This window comes from Molossus molossus, unplaced genomic scaffold (assembly GCF_014108415.1).
Source record: "Molossus molossus isolate mMolMol1 unplaced genomic scaffold, mMolMol1.p scaffold_m16_p_9, whole genome shotgun sequence".
NCBI classification, from domain to species: Eukaryota; Metazoa; Chordata; class Mammalia; order Chiroptera; family Molossidae; genus Molossus; species Molossus molossus.
In genome coordinates this window covers 14534150-14547411 of record NW_023425403.1, presented here as the reverse complement: position 1 = coordinate 14547411, position 13262 = coordinate 14534150, and the positions used below count along the sequence as shown (strand labels likewise).

At 44.7% G+C, this 13262-nt stretch overlaps 1 protein-coding gene across 1 annotated transcript in view; it reads right to left on the bottom strand.

The window, feature by feature from the left end:
- Positions 1–11418, bottom strand: part of ASAH1 (N-acylsphingosine amidohydrolase 1) — a 42144-nt gene extending 30726 nt beyond the window's left edge. The window contains exon 1 of the mRNA XM_036250103.1: positions 11295–11418. Coding sequence (XP_036105996.1) covers positions 11295–11372 — 78 coding nt within the window. The 5' untranslated portion in view covers positions 11373–11418. The remainder of the gene's footprint in view (positions 1–11294) is intronic.
- Between the last annotated feature and the right edge of the window lie 1844 nt (positions 11419–13262).

Sequence of the window (13262 nt, the reverse complement as noted above, 5' to 3'; positions counted from 1 at the left end):
TTTTCCATTTTTTGTTCAGGTAGAGTGGGAGGGAGAGAGAGGAACAGAGAGAGAGAGAGAGAAACATCGATGTGAAAGGAACACATTGAGTGGTTGCCACCCGCACGACCAACCAGGGCTGGGGACAAACTGCAACCGAAGTACGTGCCCTTAGCGGGAACCGAACCCGGGTCTCTCAGGACCGCAGGCCGACGCTCTAACCGCTGAGCCAAACCGGCCAGGGCAAAAGTAAAATACTTTTTAAAAAGAAGGCTGAGCCTTGGCCAGTTCTGCTCAGTGGTTAGAGTGTCAGCCTGTGGACCAATGAGTCGCAGGTTCATTTCCGGTCAAGGGCACGTACCTTGGTTGCGGTTTGTCCCTGGCCCTGGTCAGGGGCGTGCAGGAGGCAGCCAGTTGATGCGTCTCTCTCACATCGATGTTTCTCTCTCCCTCTCTCTCCTTCCCTCCCACTCTATCTGAAGATAAATAGGAAAAAAAATGTCCTTGGGTGAGGATTGGGAAAAAAAAGAATAAGAAGGCTGAATTCTCAATAAGTGGGAGGTAGAGTAGGGACTGAAACTACTAGAACTGGAGTTTGAGCTCAGAAACTAGATCTACAATAATTTGAGTGAGAATGAAGCTCTTACACCTTTTTTAAACTTTTAATAGTATGGGAAGTACCTAAAGTAGCTTGACATTTCCTATGATTCGAACATTCATTGTAGTCAAAATGACTATGGTATAAGTTTTTTGTAGAAGTGCTATTTTGCCTTTTAATGTTAGGTGGATTTTTATTAAGAAACAGTATCAAGTATCAAATTATCAAAAGCTAGTTTAATCCTTAGAATTTAAATTCTATTTCTAAATTATTACAATATAAAAATATTTTATATTAAATATCAATTTGATAATCCAATATAAACTTAGCAAAAGCTAATTTCCAAAGCCATTCAATGTTTAATCATAATGGTTGAAGGAGATTCTTCTTGTTTAGAAAAACTTCAGTCTCAGCCCTGAGCTTAAAAATTGCAGTGAAATTTTACTACTTCTAACCTGTCTAATTGCTGAAGTCAGCATCTATTTCTTACACAACTCACAGAAATGAAGATGGCTAAGTCTACGAGTAGACATTACTCATTCAATGACACTTGGTAGATTCAAGTATTTTCCATAAAGTGTTTGCCAATAGATAATATAATTAATAGCCACAATCTTTAAACACCATTTTCACAAGTTTTGTGCATTTGTCCAACTACTTACTCCTTTTTTCTGCTTCACACACCTTTTTACCATTGTCAACTGTTACACATCATAGCAGGTGTTCGACTTCTTTGAAAACATCCTTTCCTGTAGCTGTTTCATACAGACTATTCATGGAGACCAACTCCTTAGTCTCAAACCTGGCATTTGATGCTCTAATAAGTATCAATATCTGGAATCAGTAACTTCAAAAGTCAAGGAAAACAGCTGGGAATCATTTGCCTTGTTCTTCAATTGATACTGATCATGTTGCTAAAGTCTTGAGCAACTGTTCTCATCTAAAGGTACCAGTGTGAAACAAATTTTCTCAGGACACATTTCTTTTTTTTTTTTTAATTTATTTTTTCTTTATTGATTTTTTAGAGAGAGAGGAAGTGAGAGGGAGAAAGGGACAGAAACATCGATGAGAGTGAACATGGACTGGCCGCCTCCTGCATGCCCCCCACTGGGGATCAGGCCCACAACCTGGGCATGTGCCCTGACCGGAAATCGAACCGGTGACCTCTTGGTGCATGGGTCGACGCTCAATCAGAGTCACACCAGCCGGGCAGGACACATTTCTTATACGGCTGTCATCAAATGCAATATGTCACAACTGGTAAATGGCTGTCCTCACTTTGCTAACCAAGGAGCTACTTGGAGACTGACTTTGGTTGCAGTCTCATTTTACTTTTTAAAATGTATAAATTCTGCTGGGATGAGATACTCTGCTGAAAAGTTTCTTATTTTTCTGATCACACCCCCCCCCCCCCCGAGTTGGGAATATTGTGAAGACTGCTTAAACGTGTAATGTCACATATACTGTGTTCTTTGATCACAACTCTAGTGTCATTGCATAACAAACACAAGGATTGGCCATCGAATTCAGTAACAAGATAAGCCATACTTTGCCTCAAGAGAACAACATTTTCGCTGCTTTTCTGGTTTTGGCATGAAAGGTTTGCTCTGGAGATTTTTTTAAAAGATTTGAATAACGCAGCATATTGATGCAGGTGGCACGTAAAATGCTGTAGAGTTATAACTGCCTGTCATTTGAAGTGCCCTGAGCAGCCTTGAACAGCCTGAGTTCTTACTGCTAGAGCAAACACACGAGCGTGCTGCGTTCCCAAACAACGCTCTTTAGGACGCTGACATCTGACTTTCATGAAATTTTTACATATCACAAAATATTAATCTTCTCTGGACCCCCCCCCCCTTTTTTTAAATCCTCATTCGAGGACATTTTTCCATTTTTTGTTCAGATAGAGTGGGAGGGAGAGAGAGGAAGACAGAGAGAGAAACATCGACGTGAAAGGGACACATCGAGTGGCTGCCACCCGCATGACCCAACCAGGGCCGGGGGCAAACTGCAACCGAGGTACGTGCCCTTAGCAGGAACCGAACCCGGGTCTCTCTGGACCGCAGGCTGACGCTCTAACCACTGAGCCAAACCGGCCAGGGCGACCCCTCTAACTTTTAAAAAATCTAAAAAACCTTCCTTTGCACACAGGTCTTTCAAGAATGGCTGGCAGGCAGGGTCTGGCCCGCCAGCTGTAATCTGCCAACCACTATTCCAGGGTACCGACACCGCCCTTGGTCTTGCTAGGCCATCTATTGTCTCTTCAGAGGAAAACCCGCTGAGGTGCTGCGCATGTGTGAAAAGAGACGGGGGACAGAGACTGTGTGTTTAGCTTTTTGCCTACCAATAATGCCTATAGAGGTAGGGCTGGGGTTATTTTCTGTTTACTGGCCCCTCATTTAATGTTTCTGTCATCCTCATTTATTATTCTTACTTTCCTAAATAACAGAATGTAAGAACAAAAGAAAACCAACCAGACACTACAGGGGGAAACTGTAGTATTAGGAAAGTATGGTTCAAATAAAATGAAAACAGTCCCAACTAGAAGACGAGCCTGGTAGGGTTCAGGAAGAATGAATGGAATAAATATTGAGAGAATAAATCAGAAGCTGAAACAATACAGGATACAGTGATGATGGCATAGGTTTTGCTCCTTCTGCTGTTGAGAAAAAAAGGAAGAGAAAGCAATGAGAAACTCCAAGGAAAACAAGCTGTGTAAGAAAGGCATGCTATCAGTTTGAAGCAAACTAAACTGTGGTATCAATATGAGTATTTGGTAGGGAATATGTTTGAATATTCTTTCAGTGCTATTAGAATCTTGGCTTTAGAATTTCAGGAAAGGAAATGTAATCATAGTACACTGAGCAATGACCAATATTTACAAGTCTTTCAGTTACAATCATGTTATCAATGTTTACTAAGCAAGAGTAGAAGTATGCAGAACAGAAGAAAAAGAGGGAGAGAAAAGGTATAGGGCTCAAGGATGTCTACTTGTACTGCTACAGATAACCCTCTGATTACCCTCTGAATGCCTAAGGAAAGAAGGTTCATGTATCCGGACCACCGGCCATCTAGAGTGTGACCATCATGGACCAATTCAAAGGCTAAGAATGCACTTTTCACTATAAGAACTCAGCTTTTCTGTCTCCTTTGGAACACTCTGGGTATTCCCCAGTGTTTACAGTTTGCAAACCCTAAGACCTATGAACAAATCTTTATCATTTAGTTCTAGCGAAGGCCTCAAGCTATCAGGAACTTTAGGGTCTTGTTCTAGAATGCAAGGCCCGGCTCCATGAGTGAGGAGCAGGGTACCCAGCCGGCGAGAGAGCTAGTGTCCGGCGCTCTGGTCCCAGTTCACCTGCTCCCTCATGGCTTCCGACAGAGAAAACAATAAAACCGATGCCTCGGTTTAGTTCCTGGAAGGGAACACTGTGCACCTCCTTCAGGGTTTTAATGATCACTGAACTAAATTCAGCAAGTAAATGAATGTAATGATGTTCATCTCTCCCCAATAATTACATCTGCATGACCTAGGTTCCAAAGCCAATATAAAAATCAAAGTACAAGGTTTATCTCTTACGAGACAACTGTGAGGGAAGGTAAATGTGCTCTGTCAAGACTGAGGAGAGAGTTCAACCTGCCCCAGAGGTAAGAGAGTAGTAACCTAGCCATCATACATGTAGATGTCTGAGGTCAATAAGATATTTTACTATGAAAATCCTGGCAGCAATAGATAAATGAGAAATTATAATATAGACACAAAATCTGCATAGAATCTGGCTGGAAGGATAAAAGGTAAAAAAGTCATTTTAAACAGGTTAGATTTGGGGGTAGAGTGGAGACAGCTACATCCTCACCTAAAAGAGAGACTTCTACAAGGAAAGACAGCTCCATAGTCTATGTATAGACTAAAAAGAATTACAATGAGCTCATCTGTTATCTAAAGTTTCGTACTGTCTCCAAATTTAACTACAAATGGATTTAATAATAGACAACCTTATCAAAGTAAGTACGAATTTAAATAGATGAGAGGTAGAGATTACAGATGATGGTTTAGGGATAGTATGTAGTCTGCTTGGTACACTGAGGTACTCCGTCACAAGGGAAAAAAGCACAACCAAGTTAGAATCTCACCCAGCCTCTCTCACGTGCCCTTTCTCATTTTTTATTCCTAAGGCCAGAGGAAGTACTGAAAATCTCTGTAAAATGTTTTGTAAACACTTTCCAGGTCAGTGAATTCTCTAATTAGTCTGGTTATTTGCTAGGCACTGAACCTCTTTGAAATTTTTTAGTCTTAGGTCTTCCTACTCATTAAGAAAAACTATTAAGCTACTGGAGATACTATATTTAGGAAAACAATATTTAAGTGGAAATTTTTCCATTAGCAACTCGAATGCTCACCTAAAAGAAATGACAGCCCTGGCCAGTTTTGCTCAGCGGTTAGAGCGTCGGCCTGTGGTCCGGAGAGACCTGGGTTCGGTTCCCGCTAAGGGCACGTACCTCGGTTGCAGTTTGTCCCTGGCCCTGGTTGGGTCGTGTGGGTGGCAGCCACTCAATGTGTCCCTTTCACGTCGATGTTTCTCTCTCTCTCTCCCTCCCACTCTATCTGAACAAAATATCAAAAAATGTCCTCGGGTGAGCATAAAAAAAAAAGAATAAAAAAAAGAAATGACAGAATTTGCAGAGCTCCTTCGAACATTTGAATCCTGAAGCTTTAGCGAGAACCTCAATGAAAAGGCTGTACAAAAAAAGCTCAGAAAGCCCTCCTGTTCCTGTCTTCTTCACGTACTCAGGAAAAGGCAATGAAAGGGAATTTTGAAAAATTATACAGCTCACACTAGTGTTCACACCATCAGAAAAGACGCTGAACAATTCTAACAAGGCAATTTTAATTCAATTCTTTAATTCAACAACTATTTTCTAAGTAAGATTTTTCTGTTTTTTAAATATGTTTTTTATTGATTTTTTTTAGAGAGTGTGAGGAAGGGAGAGAGAGATAGAAACATTGATGTGAGAGAGAAACATCGATCATCTGCCTCCTGCACACCCCGCACTGGGGATCGAGCCTGTAATCCGGGCACGTGCCCTGACTGAGAATCGAACTGGACCTCTCAGTCACGGGATGATGCTCAATCCACTGAGCCACACCAGCTGGCAATGAGTAAGATTTTTCTTAAAATGTCTCTGAGTACACCTACTGAATAAGAAAAGGCACGTTTCTTGCATATATAACAAATTCAAATGAGCATGGAAAGTTTTTTATTTGTTTTCTGACTTTGATGGAATGGTACCCTATTCAACTAGGGATGTTGAGGTCAAAGAAATGTGAATCAGGCCCTCAGGAGAGCAGGGACCTTTCACCTTGTTCACCGACCGGTCCCCAGCACCTGGAGCAGCGTCCCACACAGCAGGTGTGCAGTATCTGCTGACTGAGCAGATCTAGCAGTGCGTCTTCCTTGGGAGCACAGCTAGGGAAAAGCAGACGCACTTACAGCAAGAGTGGTCAGGCCAGGTGGGGTTTGCGTGACTTCCAGAAACTGCAGGCATCACTGCTAATACCTGTTTCAGTAGCTAGTGTCAACGATGTTATTACTCAGTGAGAAGCTGATGCATAGAAATAAGTTCAATTCGGCAATTAATAACTGAACCATTGTTTCTTTTTCACACATTTTAGGCATCTGCTCAGATTTATTACTGAGAATAGTCACCTCCTCCACTCCGATTCCTTTCCCTCTGATCACTCCTCAGCCTACTGCAGCTGTTACCTGCTCCCGACACTGCACTGGCCAAGGTGACCAAAGACCTCCAGTTGCCAAGCACGACAGACACCTGACATCTCAATGGCACTCAGCACAGGTAACCTGTCCCATGCTCAGAGCTTCCCCAGCACTCTCTCCCCCATCTGGCTGCTGCTTTAATGCGCTCATGCTTTTCTACTTGGCACGCGCACCTGCGCCGCAGCCTTTGCCTAGGCCTGCCTTTCTTAACTTCTTTGGTTTTATTAAAAACAAAAGACAAAACTCCCATGTAAAATAGGATCCTTAGTTTTCATATATATTTCAAATAATATATATATATTTATCACCATTTATTCGCCCTATACCCTCTTCTACCGCCACCCACCCCAGTCACACTGTTCACGAGTTCTTTTTCGTTCCTTTTTGCTCCATCCCTCCATCCCCCCTACACCGCCCTCTCCACAAGGGCTGCTGCTCTCTATTCATGAGAGCTGCTGCCTGCTCTCTATTCATGAGTCTGTCTCTATTTTGCTTGTTAGTTCAATTTGTTCATTAAATTCCACACATCAGTGAAATCATGCGGTACTTGTCTTTCTCTGACTGGCTTATTTCACTTAACATAATACTCTCCAGTCCATCGACGTTATTGCAAGGTGTAAAATTTTCTTCCTTTTTACGGCACAGTACTCCATTGTGTAACTATCACAGCTGTTTTATCCTCTCATCTACTGATGGACACTTGGGCTGCTTCCAAATCTTGGCCATTGTAAATGATGCTGCCATACACGTAGGGGTTGGTATACTCTTTCGAATTACTGTTTCGCGTTTCTTTGAATAAATTTCCAGAAGTGGAATTGTTGGGTCACAAGGCAGTTTCATTTTTAATTTTTTGAGGTAACTCCATACTGCTTTCCACAGTGGCTGCACCAGTCTGCATTCCCACCAACAGTGCACAGGGTTCCCTTTTCTCTACATCCTCGCCAACACTTGTTGCTTGTTGATTCACTGATGACAACCATTACCACAATGACATATCACCTCATACGTGTTAGGCCTCTTCTTTTCTTCTCTTTCTATATCCTCTACCTATTCCATGTTCATCTGCTCCAATGGCTTCAAGTAATATGCCTATGACTCCCAATCTCTCTCCTGAGCTCCAGGCCCAAAGGCCTGCTGGGTATTTTGGTGCCACAGGAAGTCTGACATAACCAGAATGAAAATGATCTTCACTCTTCCACCCCCAAACGTTTTCCTCCCTGTGTTCCCTGGTAGTGATGCCACCATTCACCCAGCTGAGCAGCTCAGAAAGGCGCATTCCCCTCATCCCCATCCAATCCTTCGTTCTGCTCATTCTCCCTCCTACTTTTCTCTAGAACCATCCACTTCTCTCCTTCTCCACTGGTACCCCTTCCTGTAAGTCATCCCATTTTCTCCCCTGAACTCCTCACATCCACCCTTGCTCCCTTTCAATCCAAATGATCTTTGTAAAGTGAAAATGGTATCTTGTCATATCTTGTTTAAAACTATCCAGTGGTGGAGTCCGGTAAGTGTGGCTCAGTGGTTGAGTGTTGACCCATGCACCAAGAGGTCACCTGTTCGATTCTCAGCTAGGACACATGCCCAGGTTGTGGGCCCAATCCTCAGTAAGGGGCATGCAGGAGGCAGCCAATCTATGCTCTCTCTCATCGATGTTTCTATCTCTCTCTCCCTCTCTCTCTCAAATCAATAAAGAAAAAAAATTTTTTAAATAAAACTATCCAGTGGCTTCCCATTATTTTTAGGACAGATTCCAAAATCCTTAACAAGGTCTAAGAGCCAGATGACTATCTCCATCTCCCTCTCCAGACTTTTCTGTGCCTCTCACATTATCACATTACCACCATCTCTCTCTCTCTCTCTTCTGTTAATCCTCACTGAAAGATTTTCCACTGTTTTTTTTTTTTTTTTTTTTTTTTTGAGATAGAGTAGGAGGGAGGGAGTGAGAAGGATAGAGAGAAACATCGATATGAGAGACACATGGATTGGTTGCCTCCCACATGACTCTGACTAGGGCCGGGGATCAAACCTGCAACACAAGTACATACTCTTGACCAGGAATCAAACCTGTGACCCTTCAGTCCATGGGTTGACACTCCACCAAACCAGCCAGGGTTCATTACCACCATCTCTTAATAGGTTTCCTAATAGAATCAATAGTAAAGAATGACTCAGGTGTCTAGCTGGTGTGCTCAGTGGTTGAGTATTGACCCATGCACCAAGAGGTCGCTGGTTCGATTCCTGGTGAGGGCACATGCCCACGTTGTGGGCCAAATCCCCAGCCGGGGGCATGCAGGAGGTGGCCAACTGATGTTCTCTCTCATCAATGTCTGTCTGTCTGTCTCTCTCTCTCCCTCCCTCCCTCCTTCCCTCTAAAATCAATTAAGAAAATAAAAAAAAAGAATGACTCAGGAAAACCTTAAAAATATGCTATATTCTGAAAAGCCTCAAAAACAAGAAGAAACAAAGCCCACAGACATTCCAAATCAAATGATTCAACTTATTCACATTTATCAGCAGTTTTGAAATATCTTTTGTTCCTATGTGGCTACAGTTTATCATGTAAAATGATTCAAAGAGAGAAACTGCTTACTCTTGTCAGAGAATGAGGTCACTAAACTTCTGTGAGATTCCAAAGATCCTTTTAGCCAGTGGCTCCCAGAATTTTCCAGATCAGTAAAAATATGAAGAAGGGCCCAGCACATAGTAGTACGAAGTCTTATTCTCCGAAGAGAAGAGGTTACTACACAAAACAAAACCCCACACACATTAAAAAAAACAATTTTAACAACAAAAATTGGAAGGCCATAAAATCAGAATAACAGTTAACATTCTGACTTAATAATTTCAATTTTATGCTCTCATTGTTCCCAATTCATTAAAGACTTATGGCCCTGGCCGGTTTGGCTCAGCGGTTAGAGTGTCGGCCTGCGGTCCAGAGAGACCCGGGTTCGCTAAGGGCATGTACCTCGGTTGTAGTTTGTCCCCAGCTTTGGTTGGGTGGTGTGGGTGGCAGCCACTGGATGTGCCCCTTCCCGTCGATGTTTCTCTCTCTCTCTTCCTCTCTCTCCCTCCCGCTCTATCTGAACAATGTCCTCGAGTGAGGATAAAAAAAAAGACTTATGAAAGCTACCCAAACTAACACCAGTAGCTGGACTAGATTTTGACAACCAATGTTCTCGTAAGGAACTATTAAATTCATGGAGCCTGTAGGTTCTTCTTGTTTTAAAAACGGCCTTTAAAATGGTTTTGCTTGTAAAAGTAAAGTATTGGGAAAGAGGGAAAAAAAAAAGAGCAGCTCCTGACACCAGAAACTTCTCTGAGGTTCACAATCAGACCTCCATATGATCACAAGCTGGTCTGCTGCCAACAGGCCATTTCTGTTCTCCTATTGGATATAACCAATCTCACAGAACGCCTACCTCAGTTAAGCTTATTCTGAGACAGGATAAAGCCTGGCAAAGCAAAGCCACTGATGATTCCATCTCAGCACAGAGGAAAACAAAGATACTATGCAACCCACAAAATACCAAACACCCCCTTCTCTTGCTAAATGAATGACTGTTTCTTCTTTACCCAATCATGGAACTGCCCCACTTTCTAAAAGCAGTCAATATGCAGCAAACCTCGATTCCTTACACATACCTCCAACTCACACAACCAAACTCCAGGTTATGAAATAGGTTTTTTCTAATGCCCTTTACTGAGAGGCCCCACGGTTACCCATGGTGTGCGTTCTCCATCACCACGAAGAGTAATAATTTGTTCAACTACAGGTGTGTTTCCTGGGAGGTTTGGCTGAAGGGCATGGATGGCATCAAAGTAGTAAGTTCTTTAAACATTCCTGTAATTACAACCACCTCAAAGCGAATTAATTCCCTATCCACTCTAATATTAATTTTATTTTTCCTTATACTCTTCCAAGCCTTGTCCACATGTATATACTGTACTTTTTTCTGTTACTGAAATCACTGTACATACATACTATTTTGTATTCTTCTCGTACTTGCTTGTCGTGATATATTTTGATGGGTAATTAATATCCCACCATGGTTTTATTTGTCAAGCATTTCTCCTTAGAGAAATAAAAGAATAAGAGGGAACATATCTTGCTCCCACGGTCAATATCCTATCTAAGCTATTCCAGTTCATCCTCATCTCGTTCCAGGTCAAGTCCTATTTATCTGATCAGTTGGCAAAGAAAAATGTAGTCTTGTGCTTTTAAAGAAGAGAATTATGAAAGAGCACCAGCCTCTGTGTCAAGAGGCCGAGTTTAGGCATGCTGCAGTAAACAAAAGTGTGACCGCTGGCTAGACATTTTCTCACTCAGTGGACTTCCTCCTTTGTAAAACCACAGTCAGGCTGGTGCCTCGCTCCCTCTTGCACTGATCAGTCTGTGTTCCTGGGACTTCCTTGTGGGGAAAGAGCCACGGGACAGGCCTTCCCATGACTCGGGGTGAAGGCGCAGCAGCCACTTGGGGCCGGCCTGGGCTGCTCCCACTGCCCTGAATGGGGAAGCCTGGGCCTTTCCCAGGGCGCTCGGATCCCCACCTGCAACTTCTTCAGCACCTCGTCAGGGGCGGAGAATGCCCAAGTCATCAAGCAGTCCCTCGCTTAATTGAGTTATGTACACAAGTCGGCTGGAACTTCTTCTCTCAGCAGTTCAGAATGCGCGAGCCCGGAACTGGCGGAACAAGTGCAATCCCTAAAAATCCTGGGGTGTGTAAAATCACCACCACCATCCTGCAGAGAACAGGACTTCCCTAAAAGGTTTTCCGGTTCCAGCTGTGCCGAATCAATCCCAGGTGGGGTTCAGCCACCCCTGGCGCAGGAAACCGCAGACAGCAGAAAAGATGCTGCGGGAACAGGTGTTGCTCACGCCCCGCCCTCCCGGCCACACCCGCACCTGCGACCCCCGACGCCCCCGGATCGAGCTCACCCACCGGCGGCGCGTGCTGCGCCACGGCGCAGGTGACGGCCACGGCCAGGAAGACGAAGGGTAGGCGACTCCGGCCCAGCATCACTCCTGCCGCCAACGCCGCTCCGAGACGCTCGCAGCAGCCGCGAGAGGCACCTCCTGGGCTCGGAGCAGACCGCGCCCCCGCCGTCACGTGACCTGCGGCCCGGACCGCACCACGCGAGGCGGGGAGTGGGCAGGGAGCGGGAGACGGCAGGAAGGGCAGCATGGGGCTTTTCGGGGTCGCGGAAAGGGCGGCAGGAACAGGGAGGCTGCCGGCGTGGGGGAGGCACCCGCAGGATGCTTGGCTGCGCTCGCGCCTGGACCGAGCCGCTGGTAGGACCCCCCTCCCCGCGGGCAGTGGTTGAGCCGAGCCAGAGCCCCGCCCCGACGGGTGTGGCTTCCCGGGGTCCTGCTACGCGATGCCCGACGCGGACGCGGAGCCTGGAGGGTATGGGCCTCCCCCTGCCCCGGCGACGGGTGACACGGAAGCAGGAGGTCACGCTCCTCTCGGGGCCGGGTGCCATCTGTGCAGCGACCCCAATGGCCCAGGGTAAGGTCTGCGCTCAGGCCAGTCGGTGCCAAATTTCCACGAAACGGACCCAATTCACAAAAGTCGCAGAATTTGGCCTAACACGCCACCCCGACCCATTTTTGCCCTTTGAGGAGTGCAGGCCCGAAGTGAGAGAGGTTATTCATCCTGACCCTGGGGTCGCTGGATAGGTGTCAGGGGCCAGGAGCGCGGTACCCTGCGGAAACCCCAGGCTGTGAATTACCCATTTAGCTTTTCACAGACTCGAGGCTGCAGGTACTTGCGCTTAGACACAAGTGCAATGACCAGGTAGAACCGCGAACCTTCCTTCACCTTTCAGCGGCTGAGTGTTCTCCCCCAACAATGAGGGGCCGTAGGTTGGCAGAGCTGAGCCAAATCTGGGAGGAGGGTTGCCTGCACCTGAATAACAAGCAGAGGTAAAGGTGTATTTGCTTGGCATTCGTGCCTTCAGTGGGCGCTACCACCCTGGTAGGATGAGTTACTTAAAAGTCCAACAGGAAATCCTCTCTGGGTTCCAATTTCTGACTGAGTCTCTTTGACATTTCAATTAGCATTTTTTGTTCCTGTAAAACCCAGAATACTATCACTAACATTTTCATGCATTATTTTTTTTTCTTGTGTTTGTGTGTGAAATTGCAATTTTACCCATTTGTATTACTTCCTTAGAAAACAATCTTTTTGTTGGGATTTGGAAATGAGAATTTGATTTTTGGGTTGTTTTTTCCTAGACTTTTTTTTTTTTGGTAGATGAGCGTTTTTGTCTTTGAGAAGGAAGTAAGTTTGACTGTCGAAATATACCACATGATTAAAGTGGGTTCCTGATTCAATAGTAAGCAAGCAGATCATTGAAATGTTCCGTATTTCAAAAACATTCACTGTCCACCTACAATGTGTCCAGAATTGTAAGCAGAGAACAAAAATGACAAAGAATTCTTCCCTCATGAAGATTTCAGTCTACATGAGAAAAGGATAATAAGCATGCTACATAGAAAACTTACATAGGATCTTAGAAGGCGATACATGTCATATAGAAAAAGCAGATGAAGGGGGATCAAGAGTGGGGAGAGTCACAGTGTTAAATAAGATGGACAGCACGGGCATTATTGAGAAAGTGATGTTTGAGCAGAGATTTAGAGGAGGTGAGGGAGGAGGCCTTGTGGATGCCTAGGGAAGCGTATCCCAGGCAGAAGCAGCAGCTGGTGCGTAGGCTTAAGTGTGAGAATGTGCCTGGCATGTTCTGTTAAGGCAGTTAAGTCACTGTGGATGGAGCAGAAGGACGAAGGGGAAAGAGCAGATAGATCTGAGAGGTAAGTGGGGTGGAGCAGATTATATTGGCCATTAGAAGCCATTATAAAGACCCTGGCTTCACTCTGGGTCTTTACATGTGTGTAAATAGGTAAA